The 23,443-nt window shown below is 46.4% G+C and overlaps 2 protein-coding genes across 10 annotated transcripts; both read left to right on the top strand.

Annotated features, from left to right (window-relative positions):
• Positions 1-1,233: 1,233 nt before the first annotated feature.
• Positions 1,234-3,731, top strand: LOC103638263 (hAT transposon superfamily protein). Of its 2 annotated transcripts, XR_004852596.1 has the most exons (4): positions 1,234-1,884; positions 1,978-3,203; positions 3,296-3,414; positions 3,496-3,731. XR_004852596.1 is itself a non-coding variant. In XM_008661227.3 (2 exons), the coding sequence occupies exons 1-2, from the start codon at positions 1,341-1,343 to the stop codon at positions 3,045-3,047; spliced, it is 1,614 nt and encodes a 537-aa protein (XP_008659449.1). In that variant the 5' UTR covers positions 1,234-1,340; the 3' UTR covers positions 3,048-3,209. The 2 variants fall into 2 exon arrangements, 1 of the variants encoding a protein (XP_008659449.1); XM_008661227.3 differs by lacking the exons at positions 3,296-3,414; positions 3,496-3,731 and having other exon boundaries at positions 1,978-3,209.
• Positions 3,732-14,853: 11,122 nt separating this feature from the next.
• Positions 14,854-19,407, top strand: LOC100147736 (uncharacterized). Of its 8 annotated transcripts, none has more exons than XM_035962004.1 (4): positions 14,854-15,556; positions 15,646-15,779; positions 16,847-18,492; positions 18,791-19,407. In XM_035962004.1, the coding sequence occupies exons 3-4, from the start codon at positions 17,683-17,685 to the stop codon at positions 19,166-19,168; spliced, it is 1,188 nt and encodes a 395-aa protein (XP_035817897.1). In that variant the 5' UTR covers positions 14,854-15,556; positions 15,646-15,779; positions 16,847-17,682; the 3' UTR covers positions 19,169-19,407. The 8 variants fall into 8 exon arrangements, with proteins under 8 accessions (XP_035817897.1, XP_035817899.1, XP_035817898.1 ...); XM_035962006.1 differs by having other exon boundaries at positions 17,329-18,492; XM_035962005.1 differs by having other exon boundaries at positions 17,479-18,492.
• The last annotated feature ends 4,036 nt before the right edge of the window (positions 19,408-23,443 follow it).

Raw genomic sequence — 23,443 nt, forward strand, 5'->3', positions numbered from 1 at the left:
AATTTGGAGACTTGAGCTATAGCAAACACCATTACCTGCGCGAAGACTACTAAAGAAGACTTAGATCCTGCGACTCAAGATATACATAAAATTTTATACGTCCGTCGCATGGAGTCTTTTCAAGGGAGCCGCATATGTGTTTCTTTTGTTCTTGAAACTTCCTTTTTGATTTCTCACCAGTGGTTGTGACTCCTTTAGTTCCTGTACATTCTAAGCATACACTAGGAGCAAACTTGTTAGTACCCTTATTTGTTTTGTCATTAAATCACCAAAACCCTCACTTAGGGTTGATTGCACTTACAATCCTCCAAGGTATGCACATACATCTGATTTTCTGGCTCACTGACTCCACGAGCATCTTCACAGGCCTATCCACCTTAGGCACGATGACGGAGACCGATTCTGTCGGGATGGAGGGCATCGACGGTTAGGCACGGGCCACACGGAGGGCATCGGTGGCAAGTCATCCACCTTAGGCACGATGACGGCGTTGGTGGCAAGGCGCCAACCTTCGGCACGACAGCAGGCATTGGCGGCAGCATCACTTTTTACATGACGGTGGGTACTGCAACCAGCATAGGGGGCAGCGAGACGGTGTTCGGCACCACATGGATCTGTGGCACAGCGCCCACCACGGGAACCGTCGGTATGGCGAGCATCATTGGAAGGATGGCTACAAGCATGATTGACGGCTTAAACACACCAGGAATGCCCAGGACGACGATAGGAGCAACGAGGGCGGGGCGTGAGCAAGATGTCGCACGACGTGGCACGTAATGCTGCCATCGCCGATGAGCAGTGTTCGGCTAGGCGCCGACTAGGCGGCGATTAGGCGCGCCTAGGCGCTAATCGATAGGCTGCCGCGTAGCCTAGGGCTCTGTGCGGCGTCTAGGCGGCCGCAGCGACTAGGCGGCGCTCAGCCACGCCTAGGCGGCGAGTTGGCGGCGCGCAGGCGCCTAAGCGGGCGCGCAGGCGGGCGGCGAGCGCGCGACAATTTTTAGCGCGCGCGCGCGGGAGTTTTAGCGCGCGCGTGCTGCTGCCGCTCGGTCTCCCTCCCACACGGTCATGGAACTTGCCTCCCTGCTCATTCCCTCCGGCGCTCATCCCCTCCGGCTGCTCCCCCGCCGGCTGCTCCCCTCCCTGCTCCCCCGCCGGTGAGTTCTCCTCCCCCGTCGGCTGCTCCCCTCCCTGCTCATCCCCCTCCACTAGTCACTCCCCTACTTTCCTCCCCTGCTTTCCTCCCCTGCTAACTTTGCTAACTTGGCCTCCCCTGCTTTCCTACTTGTACAAGAGAAAGGATAACCTGCGGTGTACAAGTGAAAGGAATCAAAGGATTAAGGATGTCATCAGAAACTGCAGTTGCACCTTCTGAAACTGAAGCAGCTAGAGCGAATCTCCTAAAAAGAAATTCAGATGATGTTGGATGGGAATATGGTGTTCTTGTTGATGCTAACAACAAAGACAAGGTGAAGTGTAAGTTCTGTGACAAGGAGATGAGGGGAGGGATTTATAGGTTGAAGGAGCATCTTGCCCATGTTGGAAAGAATGTGAAGAAATGCACGTCTGCAACACTGCAGGCTCTAGAGGCTAAAGAGAAGTGCAAGAAAGCAATAGAGGCTGCAAAAAGGAAGAGGGAGGAGAAGACTGTTCGTGAGCTAGAACTTAGAGAGGAAGTGAATGTATCTAGGGTTGGAGAGGAGTCAGAAGAAGTCACTTGTGTTGGAAGCTCACCGCCTCACAAATTAGGGCCAATTGACAAATGGACACGTGCTATTGATCCTACCAAGGCTGATTCATTCAAACAACAGCAGCTGAACAAGGAACTATGGAAAGAAAGAGAGCATGAGGTGCACAAGTTTATTGCAAGATGGGCCTATAATCATGGTAAATTGCTAGTATACGATGCTGTTTTCACATTTTAAAATTCATGAACTGAACACATTTTAAAATTAGACTTCATTTTTTAATCATTGGCAGGAATACCTTTCAATGCATGTGACAATGATGAGTTCAAGCAAATGTGTGAAGCAATTGGACAATTTGGACCAGGACTTACACCTCCAACTCAAGATGCCTTTCGAGGTAGTTTGCTGGAAGAAGAATATGAAAGAACCAAGTGTTTGCTGCAGGAACGTGAAGCCGAGAAGATGAAAAATGGGTGCTCTATTATGACCGATGCTTGGTCAGATAGGAAGAGGAGAAGCATAATGAATATATGCACTAATTGTGCTGATGGAACCTCCTTCATCAGCTCAAAAGAGATGTCAGATGTGTCACACACAAGCGAAGTCATTTTTGAATTAGTGGACAAAGCAATTGAAGACATTGGTGAAGAAAATGTGGTGCAAGTAGTCACTGACAATGCCTCTAACAACATGGGAGCAAAGAAGCTATTGCTTGAGAAGAGACCACAAATATTTTGGACCTCTTGTGCAGCTCACACAATCAACTTGATGCTCCAAGGAATTGGCAAATTGCCTCGGTTCAGGAAAGTGATTGACCAAGCAAAGTCATTTACCATATTTGTGTATGGCCACACAAGAACATTGGAGTGCTTGAGATACTTCACAGAGGGGAAAGAGCTAGTGAGGCCAGGAGTGACTAGGTTTGCTTCATACTTTCTCACTTTCAACAGTATGCAAGAGAAGAAGGACCAGTTAAGGAAGATGGTAGTTCATAGCAGGTGGGACTCATTAAAGGATGTGAAATCAAAGAAAGGAAAAGAGGCCACAGCTACTATATTGAGTCCAGCCTTTTGGAAGGATGTGAAGCTAATGTTGGTTGTTTTTGAGCCATTGGTCAAAGTCCTCCGTTTGGTTGATGGGGATGTGAAGCCATCCATGGGTTTCCTTTATGGAGAGCTACTAAAGGCAAAAAGAGAGATCAAAGAGGCCTTTGGCAATGTTGAGTCTCGATTCAAAGATGTTATGGCTGTAATTGAGAAGAAGATGAATGGAAGACTTGATTCTCCATTGCATTTGACAGCTTTTTTGCTGAATCACACTATAGCTATGCTAACCCATCAATCTTTGATGAGCCCAAAATGAATGAAGCCTTCATATCTTGTGTCGAGCAATTTTATTATCATGATGAGGACCAACAAGAACAGGCTGCCAACTTTGAATTGAAAAAATTTCAAAATAGAGAAGGACCATTTAGCAAGAAGCTTGCAAGAACTTTTCAAAACTATGATTACAATCCAGGTAGAGGTACTTATTATATGGTTGTTTGTTGTTTTCTACCATGGTTGTTTGCTGTTTTTTAAACTAATAGAGGTGTTTCTAATTTATTTCAGCATCATGGTGGCGGTTATATGGAACTGAAACACCAGCTTTACAGAAGATGGCTACAAGGATATTATCTTTGACATCAATCTCTTCTGGTTGTGAAAGAAATTGTAGTGGGTTTGAAGGGGTTAGTACCTATCTATTAATCATTTCAGCAGTACTATGATTAAATTTCAGAACTGAAAATGCTTTTGTTTCTAATTTATAGATACACACTAAGAAGAGAAATAGGCTGACTACAACCCGCCTCAACAAGTTGGTCTATATTCAGTTCAATAACAGGCTGATGAATAACAGAGAAAAGATTAAGTCAAAGAAAATCACTGATGTTCTCTTGTCTAGTGATACAACTGAAGCTCAAGGTTTTCTCCAAGAGGGTGGAGATGATTGTGCACAAGTTGTCTTTAGAGATGAGGAGGAAGATGAGATGGAAGGTACAGGGATACCTTGGTCTGTTATTGGAGAGGCAGTGGGAGCAGAAGAACAGCTTGAGCCTCGTAGAAGTGCAAGAGTGAGAGAGCTCTATGAAGGAGAAGAGTTTGAGTCTGAAGAAGAAGAGTATGAAGATGAAGATTTGTGCTACAGTGAAGATGAAATATGATCTGGACCATCTCCATCTAGTAGTGAAGCCTTTTGTGATGCCCTGGTCTTATGAACTGCAGTTGTGTCACTTTGTGTCTGTGTGTCTTCTTTTGTGTGAGACCTGAACTAAGAACTATGTGCTTGTGCTGTCCTTTATTTATAAATTGTGTTCTGCACTTGTATTACTGTCCTATCCACTTGTGTTGTAATTACCAGCTGCTGATATGGTGTGCAGTGTGCTCAACTGCTCATGAATGGGAGGCTGCTGAAATCATCCAGATAAGTCACAATTTAGTGTTTTCTATTTTTTTGATGAACAACTAGCTGTCTATTGACTAATTTACTAACTACTAGCTGTCAAAATGTGTTGCAGCCTTGCAGGAGCTAGGAACATGCAATAGTAAGCTCAGCTAGGAATCAGATATGTCTACTGGCCTTCTTTTTATACTTACTGTGACTCATATCGTCATATATAGTAGTTAATTAGTTATATACATAATATATATATAATTTATGGCTATATTGCCAAAACGCCTAGAAAAGCGCCTAGAAGCGCCTAAGACCGAGTACTCTCGACTAGGCGCTAGGCAATGGGTCACCGCCTAGATTCTGCCTAGCGCCTAGCTGAACCTTGCCGATGAGCATGATGAGCGCCATCGTCACGAGCACCGTGGCGGAGAAGAGAGACGAAGCGTCACAAGTCATTGCTAGCGGCTAGGACAAGTGCTTCCTCAGGAGTGAGGATCTACAAGGCCGTCTTGCGCTTGCGACGGGTCCTTGTCGAGCATTTTATTGTAGTTCCATTCGAATCTGAGCGTGTACTGTTTTGCCAGAGCTAGGCCAATTGGGAATGAGGTAGATATGGTTGGCGGCCTTCCCATGCAAAGCATGTACGACAAATACGTAGTGGATGGTTGTTGTTCGAGGCATTTAGTTCATTAGCTCATCTGTTTCTTGTAGCTGGATCGGAATTAACCACCCCTCGTGCATGACGCAAGACGACACTGGACACCGCTCCAATCATGCATGCTGCATCATGAATCCATGCATGGCCTCTATTTGATAATTGTTGAGGCATTGTTGATGCCTTTTCGGAGCACCAAACACTCAACAAGAACCGTGGCGGTGCTCTCTGGTTAGGCGCGGATGGTCCGCGACCTGGCGCAGGGGCTAGGGTCCTCTGCCTGACGGCCGGACGGTCCGCGCCCGAGGGGCCGGACGGTCCGCGCGTACGCAGAGGCGGCGGAAGTCGCCCGTGGCGGCCTGGATCTCACTCCCGGGAGGGACCCCATCGGGGAGGAGAGATCCTAGGTGATGTCTAGGCTCGGCAGGCCGACCTAGACTCTTCTAATCGGCGTAGAGTCGAAGAGAAGCGAGAATTTGGAGATCGAGAGGCTAAACCTAAACTAGACTAGAACTACTCCTAGGATAAAATGCGAAATAGAAGTGTTGTTGATTCGATTGATGATAAATCAGTCGTAGACCTTTCTATTTATAGAGGAGGGGGGCTGGACCCTTTACACAACTGATTCCGAGCTAATTCCGCGAATCTAGCTAACAACTGTAGCACAAAACTCGGAACCCTAATCTGTTATGCGCGCGCGCGGACCGTCCGGCCCACAGGCGCGGACCGTCCGGCCTCAAGGCCGGACTGTCTGCACCTCAACTTGGTGCCCAACATATGCCCCCCTGCCTTTTGGTGGAGTTGAGCAAACCAAAAGCAAATAACTCGATGTGATTACATCGGTTCTCTTAGGCATCTTGCCACATACTAGGATGGTACTGCTTAAGTAAACACCCATTCAAGGCTTTGGGTAAATCTCTGCCTTGTCATGTTTGCAATAAATAGGCGTTACCAGACGTTACCTGTTTTACTTTATATGGACCCTCCCAGCTTGGCGACCATTTCCCAAACTTTCGGTCTTTACTCCTTAGAGGCAGGATGGTCTTCCACACCAGGTCCCCTACTTGAAATGACTTTGCTTTGACCTTCTTGTTGTAGGCCCTGGCTACTTTGATCTTATCCTTTTCTATTGCTCCCAAAGCTATCAGCCTCTTGTCGGTCACCTCATCAATATTATCCATCATTGAATTATAATAATCCATGACGGTTAGATCATTTTGTCTAGCGAACCTGACAACATTCAAACTTATTTCCACAGGCAACACCGCTTCCTGCCCATAGACAAGCTCAAAAGGAGACACTTTAGTAGCATTATGTTTAGATATTCTGTGAGCCCATAAAGCTTCAGACAAAATCTTATGCCAATGCTTAGGATTATCAGATATCTTCTTTTTTATCAAGTTAATCAATGTCCTATTACTAGACTCGGCCTGTCCATTGGCCTGAGCATAATATGGAGATGAATTAAGCAACTTAATTCTATATAATTCAGCAAATTCACGTACCTCCTTTGACATAAAAGAAGTCCCTTGATCCGTAGTCAAGGTCTGGGGAATGCCAAATCTATGAATAATATGCTCAGTTATGAACTCAATTACCTCCTTGTGTGTCATGTTCTTTAGAGCAACGACTTTAGTCCATTTGGTAAAGTAGTCAGTGGCAACTAACACGAACCGATGCCCCTTTGATGATGAAGGATGAATTTCCCCAATAAAGTCTAATCCCCATCCTCTGAAAGGCCAAGGCTTGATAATAGGATGTAGTTCGGCTGCAGGGACCAGCTGTAGGTCGCCGAATTTTTGACACACTTGGCAACCCTTGTAGTACTTGAAACAATCAGCTATCATGTTAGGCCAATAAAAACCGGACCTTCGCAAGAGCCATTTCATCTTTGGAGCCGATTGGTGGGTACCACAAATTCCTTCATGTACTTCGGCCATGGCCAATATAGCATCATCTGGGCCCAAGCACTTAAGCAGGACGTCGTTGACTGTTCGGCGGTAGAGTTCATCACTCATCAAGACATACTTGAAAGATGTACGTCGAATGTTCTTATCCGTCCTAATATTGGGATTTCATAAATAATTAAGTATAGGCGTCCTCCAATCACTTGCATCGGCTTCATTATCAGCCGATTCAATTAAGAGAACATTTCTGGTAACCCCGGACGGTCCGGCGTCTCGACGCGGACGGTCCGCGACCTGGGGAATTGGCCCTACACCGGTTATCAGATTTTCAGTGTCGTGGAATCTCCCTCGCTTTATCCGATAACCTGATGCATCTTGTGCCAGATTGTTAGCTCTATGATTCTCAACTCTCGAAATATGCCGAATACTGAATTCGTCAAAAGAATGGATTATGCTCCAACATTTTTCAAGGTAACTATTCAGAGTACCATCAAAGCATTGATATTCTTCTAACACTTGTTCGATGACCAGCTGAGAATCACCAAATGCCTTTACATGTTTTACTCCCATACAATTTAAAAGTTCCAAGCCGAATAAGAGGGCCTCATATTCGGCTTGATTATTAGTGCAATGAGTTTTCAATCGGCTAGAGAAGTCGAAGGAGACATTACTTGGTGAAACAAGTACGATGCCAATTCCTTGCCCTTCATTGCAAACCGATCCATCAAAATATAAAGTCCAAGGAGTAATAGTGAGGTATGACATGTCTAGTTTATGAATATCATTAATCCGATGTTCTACAATGAAATCCGCTATGACTTGGCCTTTCATAGATTTCAATGGTTCATAGGCCAAGTCATATTCTATGAGTGCATAAACCCACTTACCAATTCTACCACTCATAATTGGGTTATGCAACATGTATTTGATCACATCGGCTTGACCAGAAACAGTGCAATGACTAGACAGTAAATAACATCTACATTTGGTGCATGCATAAAACAAGCATAAGCGTAACTTCTCAATAAAAGTGTACCTTGTTTCAGCATCCACCAACCTTCGGCTTAGATATGTCACCACATGCTCCTTCCCCTCAGTTTCTTGTGTCAGAACAGCCCAATGACCTTATCTTCAGCTGCAATGTATAATCGGAATGGTACTCCTGCTCGTGGTGCTTTTAATACGGGAGCCGAAGATAAGTATTTTTTGATGAGATCAAATGCTTCTTGTTGTTCTGCCCCCCAAGCGAATTCGACATCATTCTTAAGCCGAAGAATAGGGGTGAACGCATCAATCTTCCTGGCTAGGTTAGAAATAAACATTCGTAAATAATTCACCTTGCCGAGAAACTTCTGTACCTCGACCTTACATGTTGGAGGTCCCACATTCCGAATAGACTTGATTCGGTCAGGGTCTATCTCTATACCATGTTCATGGATGACAAATCCTAAAAACTTACCAGCTGACACCCCAAAAGCACATTTACGTGGGTTCATTTTCAAACCATACCGACGCATTTTATCAAAGGCTTTGCGCAAATCAGCTATATGAGAACTAAACTCAGCCGATTTGACTACAATATCATCAATCTAAACTTCCACAGTGTTTCCTAACAATTCATGGAAGATCAAATTCATAGCCCTTTGATAAGTAGCACCAGCATTTTTCAGACCAAATGTCATGACAACCCACTCAAATAAACTAATGAAGCCTGGACATATAAAGGCCGTTTTAGACGCATCTTCTTCGGCCATGAAAATCTGATTATATCCGGCATTACCATCAAGGAAGCTAATAATTCTATTTCCTGATGCATAATTGACTAATGTGTCGGCTATGGGCATGGGATATTCATCTTTAGGAGTTGCTCTATTTAAATTGCGAAAATCAATGCATACTCTAAGCTTACCTGACTCGTTCTTCTCCACCGGCACAATATTGGAAACCCACTCTGCGTATCTGCAAGGTCTGATAAAATCAGCTTCTAGTAGCCGATGGATTTTGTCCTTGATGTGTGGGAGAAGTTCTGGACGAAATGTTCTAGCTCTCTCTTGAAAGGTCTAAAACCAGATTTAATAGGCAGTCGATGCTCTACGATCTCTCGGCTTAATCCAGGCATCTCAGTGTAATTCCAAGCAAAGCAATCTGAATATTCCTTCAATAGACCGATCATCTCATCTCTAGGATCGGTCTCCAGGGTCTTGTTTACAAAAGTCGGCCTTGGAGTTTTACCATCTCCTATGTCAATCTCCTCCAAAGGATCGGCCGATGTAAACCCATGTCCTAGTTTATCAAGATCTCTGAATTCCTCTATCATGCTCCCCACAGAGGAATTAGATGATCTTTGTGTGACGACGGACTTTCCGGTCTCGGGGACCGGATCATCCGTATTACTGTCTTTTCGCTACGATAGATGTTCGGTCTTAAAGTTCGAACCCTTTTGTAAAAGACCCGACCCTCCGGCCTTGGAAGCCGAACTGTCCGTGACCAAAGACTCATGAACTTTGTGTGTATTCATCATTTAAACTTTATTTAGGATTTAGCCGATTCTCCATCGGCTCTAGCATTACAGGAATGAAACCTTTCTTATATATACTTATGAACTGATAATCAGAAAAATCTACTCCTGTGAGACATGTAGCAGTCTCATAAGTCCAGAGTACAGGGGCATCGGCCACAGCGATGCAGGCCGATACATCAGCATGTACTTGTTCTACGTCATCGCCTACCCATTGTATTAACATTTGATGTAATGTAGAAGGTATACACTGATTGGCGTGAATCCAGTCTCTGCCTAGGATTAAACTGTAATTTCCTTCTACATCAGCGACGAAGAATGCAACAGCAAGGGTCTTAGTCCCGATGGTTAATTCAACAGACGTGACTCCCCTGGCTTTGATCGAACTATCAGTTCCAACACCACTGAGGGTCATGTTGGTCTTGACAAGTTCGTCATCTTGTTTACCTAATTTTCTGTACAATGAATAAGGCATTAGATTTACAGCCACCCCTCCATTTACCAACATCTTAGCAATCGGTATCCCATCAATGTGACCACGCACGAAGAGCGGCTTTAAATGATTTACCGATTCCTTTGGTTTAGTAAAGGCGGCTTCTTTAGGACCAAAATCAAACTGGGCAACAACAGGTTTATCGTCGTCGATAATAGTACAATTGGCGGAAAATGTAATAACATTTACATCCATACCTGGGCGTTCTGGAGAAGCCTCATAATCGACCAGGTCTTCTCCCAGCAGGTCATCCTCTTCCATTGATGTTGGCATGTCGTTGGAGGCTTCCTGGTGTGGTGCGGACGGTCCGGACTCCGGGGGCGGACGGTCCGCGCCTGGTGCAGTTTGTCCGGCCTCGTTGGCCAGGCTATCTGCCATACCTGCAGGGTGCTGCACAAGTGTTGTTTTATTTTCTATTTTTGTGGCCATTTGTTTTTCCTCAATGGCCTTTGGTCTCCATTTCTTTTGTGGTGGCGGGTATAGTGGATGTGTTTCATTGAATATCTTTTCTGCCTCCTTCTCCTGGCTCTCCTTTGCTCTTAGGCGCTGTAATTTTCTCTTTTGGGACCGTGTCAATCCCGCTGGGCACCATCGAGGCATGGAGTATTTTGGATCGGCTGTTTTGATGGTAGCCATATCTTTTTTTGGTTGTATTGGCTGATTCACCAAAAATCATCGACCCTTCACTTTCTTTTTGTATAACGACATCTGTTGTACCTATTTTGATAATGTCCTTTTTTGTCGTTCTTTCAGTTGCCGCAGGCATATGCCCCCCTGCCGGATTGGTCGGCCTTGGAGGTCGAGTAGTCTGGCAATCTCGTTGGGTCTGTGCCTGGTGACCAAATTGAGCGGTGCTCAATCGGTCTTGTACTGGTGGCGCTAACCTGTCGAAAACAGATGTTTGGGGTGCCCCCCAGGCAGGGTACTGTGGCATCCCAAATGGATATGGTGGCATGCCCCACATTTGATTTGGGACATATGGTGGAGGTAAGTATGTGTATGGATATGGCATAGACGGATAAGGGGGTGGAGGTGTCCATGTCGGTATGTTAGGTCTCAATTGTACAGTATGACCTTTCATTTCTTACGATTGGTGGGGTGGTCCAATCGGCCTAACCTGACGTTGCTCATGAATGGGTGAGCGGGGTCGCTTTGCTGGCCAGTCACTGGGGTCGGCCTTCTTTTTCACGTATTTAGACAACAACTGATCGAAAGTCGGGCCAGGATTGACCAGTCGACCAGCTGCTTTAAATGTATTTGTTTTCCATGTACCTATCTCTGGTCGTCGTGGCTTGAAGGTACGTGGCCGCTGTGAGTCCTGAGCATGGTCGGACCATCCGCTGGAGTTCTCCGGACCGTCCGGAGAAGCGTCGGACCGTCCGCGTCTGGATGGCGGACTGTCCACGATGCGCAGCACGGGTTCCCGCAATTGTCTCCCTGCCTGCGCTTGCCCACCAGTGCTAGAGGCTGTGATGGTCACCTTCAGGGTCTCCCCTCCATCGGGAGTCTTCTCGGCCACCACTTTCCTGCAAGAAACTTTACAATCCCCATCGGCCCTTTTAGCATTGCCGATGATTGTCTCTTTGCCTTTGCCTTTATCGGTTGTGTTTGGCCGAACCAGGACTTTCTTGCCTTTGAAGTCGATCATGTTCATCGGAAAGGGCTCTGTATCCACCTGCATTTCCTGAAATTTCAATCGTCCCTCGTTAATGGCCGATTGAATCTGTCGCCGAAACACATTACAATCATTAGTGGCATGAGAAAATGAGTTATGCCACTTGCAGTATGCACGACGTTTTAGCTCGTCGACGGATGGAACAATGTGATTTATTTTAATGTTGCCATTTTTGAGTAATTCGTCGAATATTTTATCACACTTACCAACATTAAACGTAAACTTAACCTCCTCTTGCCGTTTCTTTTGAACCGGCTGTAAGGAGGAACAAGCCGAAGATTTGGCCTGCTTTGGCCAAACCATTTCAGCAGCATACACTTCTGCTGATTCGTCATCTGAACTACTTTGGTCGCATTCTACTATATGTACGTTGTGATGAATTGTTTTAGCAGTTTCTTTGCTTTAGCTTTCACAAGCCAAAGCTCTCTGGTGTAACTATGCTAGTGTAAAAAATTGGATGCCTTCTAATCTTTCTTTTAAATAATATCGTAGACCATTAAAGGCTAATCCTGCTAGCTGCTTTTCTGCTAAATGAATTTGGAAGCATCGATTTCTTGTATCTCGGAATCTCCGGATGTAATCATTAACCGATTCATTTTTTACCTGTCGCAATGACACTAAATCTACCAAATCCAACTCATAGTCACCGGAGAAAAAATGACCATGAAATTTTTGTTCTAGACCCCCCCATGATGAAATGGAATTAGGAGGTAAAGTGGCATACCATGCAAACGCGGTTCCTGTAAGAGATAATGAAAATAAGCGTACGCGAAATGCCTCTGTGTCGGCCAATTCTCCTAATTGTGCTAAAAACTGGCATATGTGTTTGCGCGTGTTCTTTCCATGATCACCCGAAAACTTTGCGAATTCGGGTATCCTGGTTCCCTGTGGGTATGGGTGGTGATCAAATCGGCTGTCATAAGGTTTCCAATATGATTTCCCCCCAGGGACCATGCTTACTCTGAGCTTATCTCGGAACGCCCCGGCTATTTCTTCCCTCACTATATCAATGGCAGCCGGTGCAAGACCACCGGCTCTTTGGTCAAACATAGGTGGGCTTGACTGGATGTTAGCATATTGTTTTCCCCCCATTGGTTTGAGCTACGTGGTGCATTTCCATTTGCCCTATATGGCTCATAGGTTTGCTCGTTTCTTTCCGGCCTTCTAGGTGGGGCCGGAAAGCTTTCCTGGGCTCTGGATCTTGAATTAATGGTCTGGTGCATTGCATAGTGTGATGGGAAGTGTTGCTGGGACGGGTGAGGATTCAGGTAACAATCCTCCTCAAAAAGGTCATGTGCGGACTGTCCAGACATTGGCCCGGACCGTCCGTGATTATGTGCGGACCGTCCGTCGTTGTATGCGGACCGTCCGACTAGGTAGTTCAGATTCCGTGTCATGTGTGGTGGCTCGGGTGCGTGTCTGGGTACCTCATTAAAAATGGGCCCGGCCGTGGCTGGCCCGGACGGTCCGGACATGTGCAGATCAGCTGTTTTGCTGCCGATTTGCGGTTGCTCAGGGTACGTGTCCATCGGCATCCCATAAAGGGGTTGTGACTGGTCGTGACAACCTCTAGCCGATGTATTATGTGCGTTATCCCCAAATTCAACCTCGTGTGAAGGAAAATTTGCTATACTAGATTTATCAAATGCACGTACTAATCTCCTATAATCGTTTTGCATATCCCCTATGATATTTTGCATTTGTTCACGCTGTTCATCTACATAATTCTTAAGAGATTGCAGCTCGTTTGTATTACTTACATTGAGGATATCTGGCGTGGGTCGCAGTGAAGCCGGATTCGTCGCCCGATGTCGGACGACCTTGTTGTTCCTGTCCACTTTGAAGTTGGCCAAGAACTTTGCTTTTGCCTCCTGGATCATCTGCTCCTTGTGCTCCTCGATTTGAAGCTATTCGTCAGCCGGCAAGGTTTTCCAAGTCGGCTCTATGATGTTGCTTGGAGAGACTTCAGAACTATCCCTTGAACCGGCCATTGAGGGCCGATTTGATAGGTCTAAATATGTCTTCCCCGGCGGAGTCGCCAAAAAGTATGTTGACGCCTTTTCGGAGCGGCAAACACTCAACAAGCACCGTGGCGGTGCTCTCTGGTCAGGCGCAGACGGTCCGCGGCCTGGGGCCGGACGGTCCGCGACCTGGCGCAGGGGCTAGGGTCCTCTGCCTGACGGCCGGACGGTCCGCGCCCTGGGGGCCGGACGGTCCGCGCGTACGCAGAGGCGGCGGAAGTCGCCGGCGGCGGCCTGGATCTCGCTCCCGGGAGGGACCCCGTCGGGGAGGAGAGATCCTAGGTGATGTCTAGGCTCGGCAGGCCGACCTAGACTCTTCTAATCGGCGTAGAGTCGAAGAGAAGCGAGAATTTGGAGATCGAGAGGCTAAACCTAAACTAGACTAGAACTACTCCTAGGATAAAATGCGAAATAGAAGTGTTGTTGATTCGATTGATGATAAATCGGCCGTAGACCTCTCTATTTATAGAGGAGGGGGCTGGACCCTTTACACAACTGATTCCGAGCTAATTCCGCGAATCTAGCTAACAACCGTAGCACAAAACTCGGAACCCTAATCTGTTCTGCGCGCGCGCGGACCGTCCGGCCCACAGGCGCGGACCGTCCGGACCGCGGACCGTCCGGCCTCAGGGCTGGCCTGTCCGCACCTCAATTTGGTGCCCAAGAGGCATGTTTTCTTCTCTATCGGATTATTGTGCAATAGCCATAGATATCTTGATGGTTCTATCTGTCCATGAACTGTGTGTTTAATGCGTGTGTCTAAGAGAAAAATAAAAGGGTATATGTTTAGTGGAAGATGTTGTGGGTCTTTAAAACTGGTAGTCATACCGTGTGTTTATATGGAGTCAATGTCTTGAGTTATAAGTCATCAAGGCTGCTATACCATATATAGACCGTGAGAAGCCACCAAGCCCAATACGACAGGAAGTCGTACACATATAATAACACCCCGTTAGCTGAATGAGGACGAGCTACAGAGAGCTCTATAAAAACAGCGATTGTGTTCTTTTTCAACTCATATCTTTCTCGGTCTTTTGGCTAAAATAAAGTATAATATTTATTTCGCTCAACCATTGATTGCATTGCGTGTACGACCTCGTCCTTCCCAACCAATATCATGAAAATACGATTGTGTACCGTCGCAATGCACGTGTATTATACTAGTTTATGCTATAAATGAGACTTATTATGGTAACTCGTGAGCTCAATATCCAATTCGTAATGCGACCAAGCTCAAGCTATTGCGATCGAGCTCAGCCAAGTCTTTACTCGCTGAGCCATTGACAATTTTGCCATTATTATTTGTGGGTTTCGCTATATATCATCGGACCTACAAATTATAGACATAGATGATCCCACCAGTTATAGACATGAGATGACATCATAATATGAAGTCAAAAGTGAAACTGTGAGAGTGACAAAATTATAACTTTCTCTTACTTGCTGGTCATGGAGACGAACCGACCCGACCTCATTTGCAGCCCAACCCGCACTCACCAACAGAAAGGGAAAAGACCATCCTACCCACGCCAGCTCCGGAGTTCCGACGCAACTTCCCATTCCGATCCACATCAGCCCCGTCGCTGTCTCTCCAGGATCTGGAGACCCTACCCGCCTGAGCCCTCAGCCGGCCGCGCGGTGCGGCACCGCACCACCGCCACCGAGCCACGAACCCGCCGGAGTACCGACCCGCCTGCGCCCTCCGCTGGCCGTGCGGCGTGGCAGCGCACCACCTACGGCGGGCTGCGGCACCGCCCCGGCCCTCGCACCAGTTCCGCGGCGACGTGGTCCAGCAGCACCGCCAGGCCGCCTACGGCCATTTCACTCGCGGCTTCTGAGCATCTACCTGCACTTCTTCAATTACCTGCAGCTTTCATCGTATTTCCTTTGCATTGCATACCGTGCAGCCACCTCTGCACATGATGTTTCGGATGTTATCTTATTATTAAAAAACTAGATTTACTCATGTTTTTCTTCCTCTGTCATTATTGCTGATTTGGTAACTAATCTTTCTGTGGGGTTTATGCACTGTTAATTTTTCCCTGTCATTTTAGGTCTAATTTGTATTCGACACTCTCATCGTAGTAACTGCCTCATAGGTTTTGTGCCCTCTGTATACATCTCTATCGGCTCCATGTCCAAGGCACTGCACCACCCTTTTGTTATCAGGTAACAATCCACATCACACCTCCGCCCGAAAAAAAAACTTTTATCAATAGAGTTCTCTTTTTGTTAACCTCCTTTACTTTTACTTTCAGGTTTTAAACCGGCTTTTGGAATTGTACACATGGATCAATTTGTGGGAGTGGAAATTAGAGCAGATTTCTGTGCTTTTTTTTTTCCAGCACATCTGCCAGACTAGTATCATCAGCAATTGTCCATCGCAGCATAGGTACTTATTACTTTTGTAGTCCTATTCTCCTGCATAAGTACGCTATTATTGGTAATCATTTATACGCTGTTACGTTCGATATTTCTTCTGGTCTTCAAATGTTAGTTTTCCACCCTCATACAAGACAACTAGATGTTATGTTTGGATCATATATATAGTGTGTTTGCCACTGTTAAACATGGTGTTTGAGTATTGTAAAACCATACTAAACAAATTCTCTGTCCCTGGATTATTGTATTTGATAGCTTCACATATTCCTTCCATTATTCAACAATTTCTTGATTTATGGATCCACATATGCATGATTGGGGAACGGTAGATCTAAACAGTGAATCTGGACCATACATGCATGAACAACACCGTCCAGATCTAGAACTACCACCAGTAAAAACTACCGCAAGTGGGAAGGAAATAAAGGGTGGGTAGTATCGTTGCCTCGCAGGTTGGGAGAACATGTTTAATTATGCTGCAATGGCTCGATTTAGTTGCCTAGTAGCTGGGACTGGTCCACCAACTTAAAATATATAAGGTACATGTCCACACATATATAGGTAGTGGAGAAGATGATGGCAGAAACAGGAGTTGAAATCAGTCGCAACCGTCCGCTTCACTCTCGCTATGACTGATGAAGATGTTAGGAAATAAAGATAGATATGGTTAGACATATTTGGAGATAATAAAACTCTCAGTATTTATTTTATAACAGAACAAAGTTCAGTCTCTATCGTCTAGAGAAAACAAATCCCTTAATATAAAGATAAGGACAGAATGCTAGAGATGACTTAGGTTAGGCCTAGTACAAGTTGATTTAAGGCCTGTTTGGTTTGATGCCTAATTTGCCACACTTTGCCTAACTTTTCTGCCTAAGGTTAGTTCTTCAATTCGAACGACTAACCTTAGGCAAAGTGTGACACATTTAGCCACGAACCAAACGGCCCCTTATACTCCAACTCTCCTCACATGCACCTATAAATACCCCTGAGGGGTCAACACCAGAAAAACCAACAAATCAACAGCAAATTGCTAGGCTTTTTCATATATAATATCCATCTTTTTTCCACACTCAGGGACCCCAAACAAAAGTTGAATTGTACACATTGAATCACATGGAATGAGCCAGATGCAATGAGGGCTGCCTGAAAGTGTATAGGCAGGCAGAGCACAGCAGCAACTTTCGCGTTAGATATTTGCGGATGAATAGGGCGGCGAGGAAACTATCTGTTGACCTGGCAGGGCGCTTTGCGGCTTTTCCTGTGTATTTACGCCCGCTACCTCACGCTCGAGGTTCCAAAAGGCGGAACGGCTAAGGGGGAGTGGCAACGACTGCCACAAAACCCACCTCGTGGTCATTGCTTTGGAATCCCCTTCCCTTTCCCTTTAGCCAAAGACGCTCTGCTCAGCATAAAGAGAAGGGCGGGCGGCATCTTCTCCTCCCTTCCCTTTGCCCTACCTTTTGCTATACTACAAGAGCTTCAAATTCTCCGCCTTCATTCATGCATGCTTTCTGTTGGCAAACAACAAACATACTAGCACTGCTTTGACTTAAAAGGTTCCGAGACAGCCTGATGGTCAAGAGAGAGATAGTTTACGTACCTGCAAGTGTGCTCAGGCAGGCTGGCCCCGGCCGGTCTAATTCTGCAGCCTCGCATCGCCAAACAGAGCATCAAATCTTTATCTGAGAGCGACTCCGTGTCTGAAGGATTGGTGCTCACGTCGCGACATCCAAAGCCAGCCACAAGATAGGCACACAGCGCTGCTCCGCACCAAGAATGACGCCAAGTGTCACGCCCTGGATTCCTCTGGCACCCACCCTCCTATTAGTACTCTGCACTGGACTTGCAGCGCTGGTGACCTGACTTCCCCCACATACTCATACTGACAGTGGATCCATCACTGCAACTTCATGGATTATAATTTTGACACCAGCGTCCTCGACGAGGACGTCGCCGGGAGAGGAGGCAGGGAAGGGAGCTGCCCGCCAGCATGGGCCAGGGCGTGCGACGGGTGCCGCGCAGCCCCCAGCGTGGTGTACTGCCATGCGGACACCGCGTACCTGTGCGCGTCATGCAACTCGCGGGTGCATGCCGCCAATCGCGTGGCCTCGCGCCATGAGCGCGTGCGCGTCTGCGAGGCCTGCGAGTGCGCCCCCGCGGTGCTCGCGTGCCGCGCCGACGCGGCGGCGCTCTGCGCTGCCTGCGACGCGCAGGTCCACTCCGCCAACCCGCTTGCGGGGAGGCACCAGCGCGTGCCCGTCCTGCCGCTCCCGGCCGCCGCCGTCCCGGCTGCCTCTGTGCTCGCCGAGGCAGCTGCCACCGCCGCGGCCGTTGCTGGTGACAAGGACGAGGAGGTCGACTCCTGGCTGCTGCTCACCAAGGACCCAGACGACGACGACAAGAACCACAACTGCAGTAGCAACAACAACAACATCAGCAGCAACACCAGCACGTTCTACGCAGACGTTGACGAGTACTTCGATCTGGTCGGGTACAGTTCCTACTGTGACAACCACATCAATAGCAACACGAAACAGTACGGGATGCAAGAGCAGCAGCTCCTGCTGCACAAGGAGTTTGGAGACAAGGAGGGAAGCGAGTACGTGGTGCCTTCACAGGTCGGGCAGCAGCAGAGTGGCTATCACAGAGTTATTGGGACGGAGCAGGCTGCCTCCATGACTCCCGGGGTCAGTGCTTACACAGATTCCATCAGCAACAGCGTGAGTTCATCTATTACTACTAATTACACTACGTACGCGTCTGCCATATGCCATGCTATTTGAAAATCTATAATAAGGGGTAAGTACTCCAAATTTCATCCCCACCATTTACGTTCCATTCTGTATTTCACCGGTACTTTGCAGCTGTTAAAAAAAAGATCGCGGCTTTTTCCATGTGCAGCAGAATTAACGTCCATAAATTAAACCTCGTCTACTACATATCATTGCAGGGTCTATGACACCTGCAACCCCCTTACGATTCGCATATTTCAGTGACCATTTGCCGATTCCATCTCAGATCTCTTTCTCATCGTCAATGGAGGTGGGTATAGTACCAGACAACATGGCAACGACAGACATGCCAAGCTCCGGCATCCTGCTGACGCCTGCTGGGGCCATCAGCCTGTTCTCGTCGGGTCCTCCGCTCCAGATGCCGCTTCACTTGGCCTCCATGGACAGGGAGGCCAGGGTGCTGAGGTACAGGGAGAAGAAGAAGAGCAGGAAGTTTGAGAAGACCATACGGTATGCAACGAGGAAGACGTACGCAGAAGCACGGCCGAGGATCAAGGGACGCTTCGCGAAAAGATCGTCTGATATGGATGTCGAAGTGGATCAGATGTTCTCAGCTGCGGCTCTGTCGTCTGATGGTAGCTATGGTACCGTTCCATGGTTCTGAAGGAACTTTAGTGAGACATTATATGTATCATACAGTATAATAATTGTAACATGCGTTGACCATATATAGTGGTAAGGTCAAGTACAAGTAGTTCTAGGAAACCGATGGTAATGAGTGATATTGTGTTTGTTTTGAAAGATAAATGAACAAATATCTTAGCATTTGAGTTTTGGTTTGTAATTGCATGCACATATCAGGTCTATACAGAATTTTCAGTCACTTAAACATTTTTCACTGAACAGATGATTCTTTGTTGCCATGGATTAGCAACAGCATATAGCAGTATAATGCTATGGGACAGAGACATGATTTCGTGATTCGGAACACTAGCATGGATGTCTCAGTTGTACCATGAGTGGTCACTGATCATCAGCACCATCTGATGTACTCTCTTGATTTTTATGTCTGTTTAAATGAATGATGATAAATATAGACATGTATATAAAACAAATACATTAATTATTCTAAAATGAATTTTAAAATTTGAAAGTACCTAGACCATTAATATATTCAAAAAGCACCTCACATTGTTTCCCGAAGAAACGAGAGAATATATGAGAAAGCGCTTTCTCATGCTCTGTGCATTATATATTCCTCTTTAACTAGCAAATAGTGCACGAATCCTGGCGACTTTATTTCTCGAGTGCTACGGGTGGAATGGAATGTTCACCAAATATCTGAGGCATCTCGGGACACTGATCGCTTATACAGCTTATCATCTCTGGCTAAACTTAGATGTTCGTGACCACAGATCTAGGGCACTAACGAATCAGCTAATCATTATGCATTTAGATGCCCATGGAACAGGCTCCCTGATACTGTTACACACACCGCAAGCAGAGGACATTCACAAAAGAAGGGCTGCCGCCCCTTGGCTATCTCAGCAGCCATCTCTCATTTTTAACTTCATCCTATAAATAGTGTAGTTTACTGTGCAAAACAATATTTTAAACCATTGTATATACGATCTGTTAATGTAATATGGCCATCCTTCCTCTACATTGAGACAGTCGGCAGCAAGGACAAAAGTCCATCCCTTGCTTACAGTTTAAGCAGTTTATTTGTTTAGTTTGTGTCCGTCCAGTCAGTTAGGGCTAGAGATGGCCAAACGGGCCGCCCGGCCCGGTCCGGCCCGATGAAGCCCGACCGGTTTTGGGCCCGCCCCCCAGGCACGGTTAGAAAACCGGGCCGGGCCGTCTAGGCACGCGGGCTCAAATTCCTGTCCGAGCCCGGCCCGCAGCGGGCCTAAACGGGCCGGGCCGGTCCGTTTAGCACGAAAAAGCGGGCTATGCGGGCCGGTAAGCACGTTTTAGTGTAAAAAAGCGGGCTTAACAGGCTTAGAGGTAAACGGGTCATGCCGGGCTAGCCCACCGTGCCTAGTTTCCTGTCCGAGCCCGACCCGCTTATTCGTGCCGGGCCGGCCCGGGCCCGCATAGAACCGGGCAGTGCCGGGCTCGGATCGGGCCCAAACAACGGGCTTCGTTCCGGGCTCGCGGGCCTCGTGCTTATTGGCCATCTATAGTTAGGGCTAAGCGCCCATGTAATAGGGAATACGTACTTTAGTTAAGAGAAAACATGTTAGAAAGGTGTGGACCCACAAGTCAGGGCCGAGTATGGCTTAAAGCCGAATTCCTGTAAGGAACTCACTATTCCGAATCTAAAAACAAAAAACAAGGGTTTTAGGGTTCTAGCCCTACCCCTACATGATCATACCTGGCGTTGGCTACTAACGTCGTTGTGGATTAGCAACGGGGGTCGACATGACATGTGGTATCAAAAATATCGATCCTCGGTGGCGGTTCTGGTGGCATGTGGTGTCGGGGACACTCTGTTCATTGGGCTTGTCCATCATGTTGTTCCTGACATCCTCCCTTCTAGATTTGGTGTGATTGCTTGCGGATTTCTTACCGGAGTTGTTGGGGGTGGTTGCGATCTGTCCCTGCTATTCCATTGGATTATGTGTGGTTCTTCATCACGCCGCCACCAAATACCTCCTCGCAAACCCATTTTCTTCTAGATCAAATGGCTGACTACCAACATCTTGTGGTTAAGCGCTTTGATCGTCTCCTCTCCAAAGTGGACCATCTAACTGCTCGGGTGGATCAGTTATAGGTTTAAGTTCTTCTCTACTTAGATGTGTTGGATCAAGTTGTCCATGACCAACAAGTGCTGGCTACTCTAGTTGATGCCATAGGGAAGGTAGTGACATACCTAGAATCTAGAGCAGATAGCCCGTGAGCTCGATGATTCACAAGATTTGGTGTCAGATTTGTCATCTCCATATGAGCCCTCACATCCTCATTTGTATTCTAGTAGTCGAGGCGAGCCTGTTCTCCATCGCTCTCCTACTTATTCTGTTCGACCCCAAGAACCTCATGTGGATCACCTTTGCCAGACTTTACCCAAGTTGAACTTTCCCAAGTTTGTTGATGAGAATTGCACGATCTAGATTGATAAGTGTGAGAATTATTTTCAGATTTTCAATGTTCGTCATTCGATGTGGGTTATTACAGCCTCTCTACATATGGATGGGAATGTTGCTAAGTGGTTTCAGATCTATAAACTTCGTCACAAGCTGGGTTCTTGTGGCTTTTGTAGATGCAACAACAAGCTAAATTTGGTGCCTATGAATACCGTCATGCGATCACTGATCTCCTCAAGGTGAAGCAAATTGGAATAATGGAGGACTATGTTATGGCTTTTGAAATTCTTCAGTTTCATGTCTCTTTGCATAATGCTGGGATGGATGAAATTTATTTTGTCTCATTTTATTCGTGGCCTTAAGCTTGAGTTGAAGTTTGGGGTTCAGGCCCATTGTCTAGATACTATGGAACGAACCATTATGCCAGCCAAATTGCAGCAGCACATTCAGGAGCAAACTTGTCAAACGACTACAAATTAGTTAGCTGATCATAAACATATGTTTAATCCTTTGTTGGCCAAAGAGCAACATTTGAGGTATTATAGGTGAGCTCATGGATTATGTTACTATTGCGGGGATAAAATTGACTCTACTCATATGAAGAAATGTCCCAAACATCATAAACCTTGTAAATGACTTGGATACCCCTCTCTCAGATGACATAATGAATGAGTTGGTTGTGGAGGACACTATTGTTGAAGAGTTTGGTACCTTATCCTTGAATGCATTGTCAAGAATAAAGTTTGGTGCCTGGACTGGCATTATGATGGATTTTGTTGAGGGCCTCCCCCATCGACATCTTACAATACATTTTTTGTCGTGGTGGATAGGTTTGCGAAGGTAGCTCGTTTTTGACCTCTAAAGCATCGATTTGCTGGTGACAAAGTTGATCGTTTGTTTCTTGATCATATTTTCAAACTCCATGTGATTCGTACCACCATTGTCTTGGACCGTGATATAATATTCTTGAGCAAATTTTGGCAACATCTCTTCAAGTTAGGTACCAAATTGGTCTCGAGGATGATGTATCACCCTCAAACTGATGGACAGTCAGAAAGAGTAAACCAGTGCCTTGAAATGTATCTTCAGTGTGCAATTTCTTCCTCCCCAAAAGACTGGTCATCTTGGCTCTTCAGCTGAACTATGTTACAACTCTACTCACCACTCTACGATTGGTTGTTCTTCATTCAAAGATCTCTATGGAACTAACATTAACATGGGAGTCCTTCCACATCTTCTTGCATCTTTACCTACTAGGTCGATTGAGACCTATATTCAGCATCAGCAAGATCATTTGGCAGCACTCAAAGACCACCTTACTGTGGCTCAAAACAATATGAAGTACTATGCCGACAGACATCATTCTCCTCAAGATTTTCATGTGGGTGAGCAGGTTTTACTGAAGCTCCAAACTTATTCTCAAACCTTGATTGTCAATCGACCCTACCCCAAGCTAGCATTTTAGTATTATGGACCTTACTCTATTATGGAGAAGATTGGCTAGGATGCTTACAAGCTCCAGTTACCACCATGGGCTCTTGTGCATCCGTTTTTCATGTCTCACAGGTTAAACCCTTTACCCCAAATCGCTCTCCCATTTATTCCAATGAGTCTTAGTTCGCTGAATTGGATGTTGCTGACGTGCTCCTAGAAGCTATCTTGGACCGCCGTCTTATCAAGAAAGGAGGCAATGCCGTTCCCCAAGTGCTGCTGAAGGGGACCAAGTTGTCGGCTTAACCTGTTACTTAGGAGGACTTCTACATCATCAAGGAATGCTTTCTAGACATCGTTGCCTGGGGACAAGCAACACCTTAAGGGGGTGGCGATGTCAGTCTAGTCAGTCAGGGCCAAGC

Source organism: Zea mays, chromosome 9, assembly GCF_902167145.1.
Source record: "Zea mays cultivar B73 chromosome 9, Zm-B73-REFERENCE-NAM-5.0, whole genome shotgun sequence".
NCBI classification, from domain to species: domain Eukaryota; kingdom Viridiplantae; phylum Streptophyta; class Magnoliopsida; order Poales; family Poaceae; genus Zea; species Zea mays.

Excerpts from the sequence above, each read along its gene's own strand:
- LOC103638263 (XM_008661227.3), top strand. The coding sequence starts at position 1,341 with ATGTCATCAGAAACTGCAGTTGCACCTTCTGAAACTGAAGCAGCTAGA. Across the intron at positions 1,885-1,977 it reads AAGATGGGCCTATAATCATG|GAATACCTTTCAATGCATGT; the intron begins GTAAATTGCTAG and ends AATCATTGGCAG.
- LOC100147736 (XM_035962004.1), top strand. The coding sequence starts at position 17,683 with ATGGATTATAATTTTGACACCAGCGTCCTCGACGAGGACGTCGCCGGG. Across the intron at positions 18,493-18,790 it reads CAGATTCCATCAGCAACAGC|ATCTCTTTCTCATCGTCAAT; the intron begins GTGAGTTCATCT and ends ATTCCATCTCAG.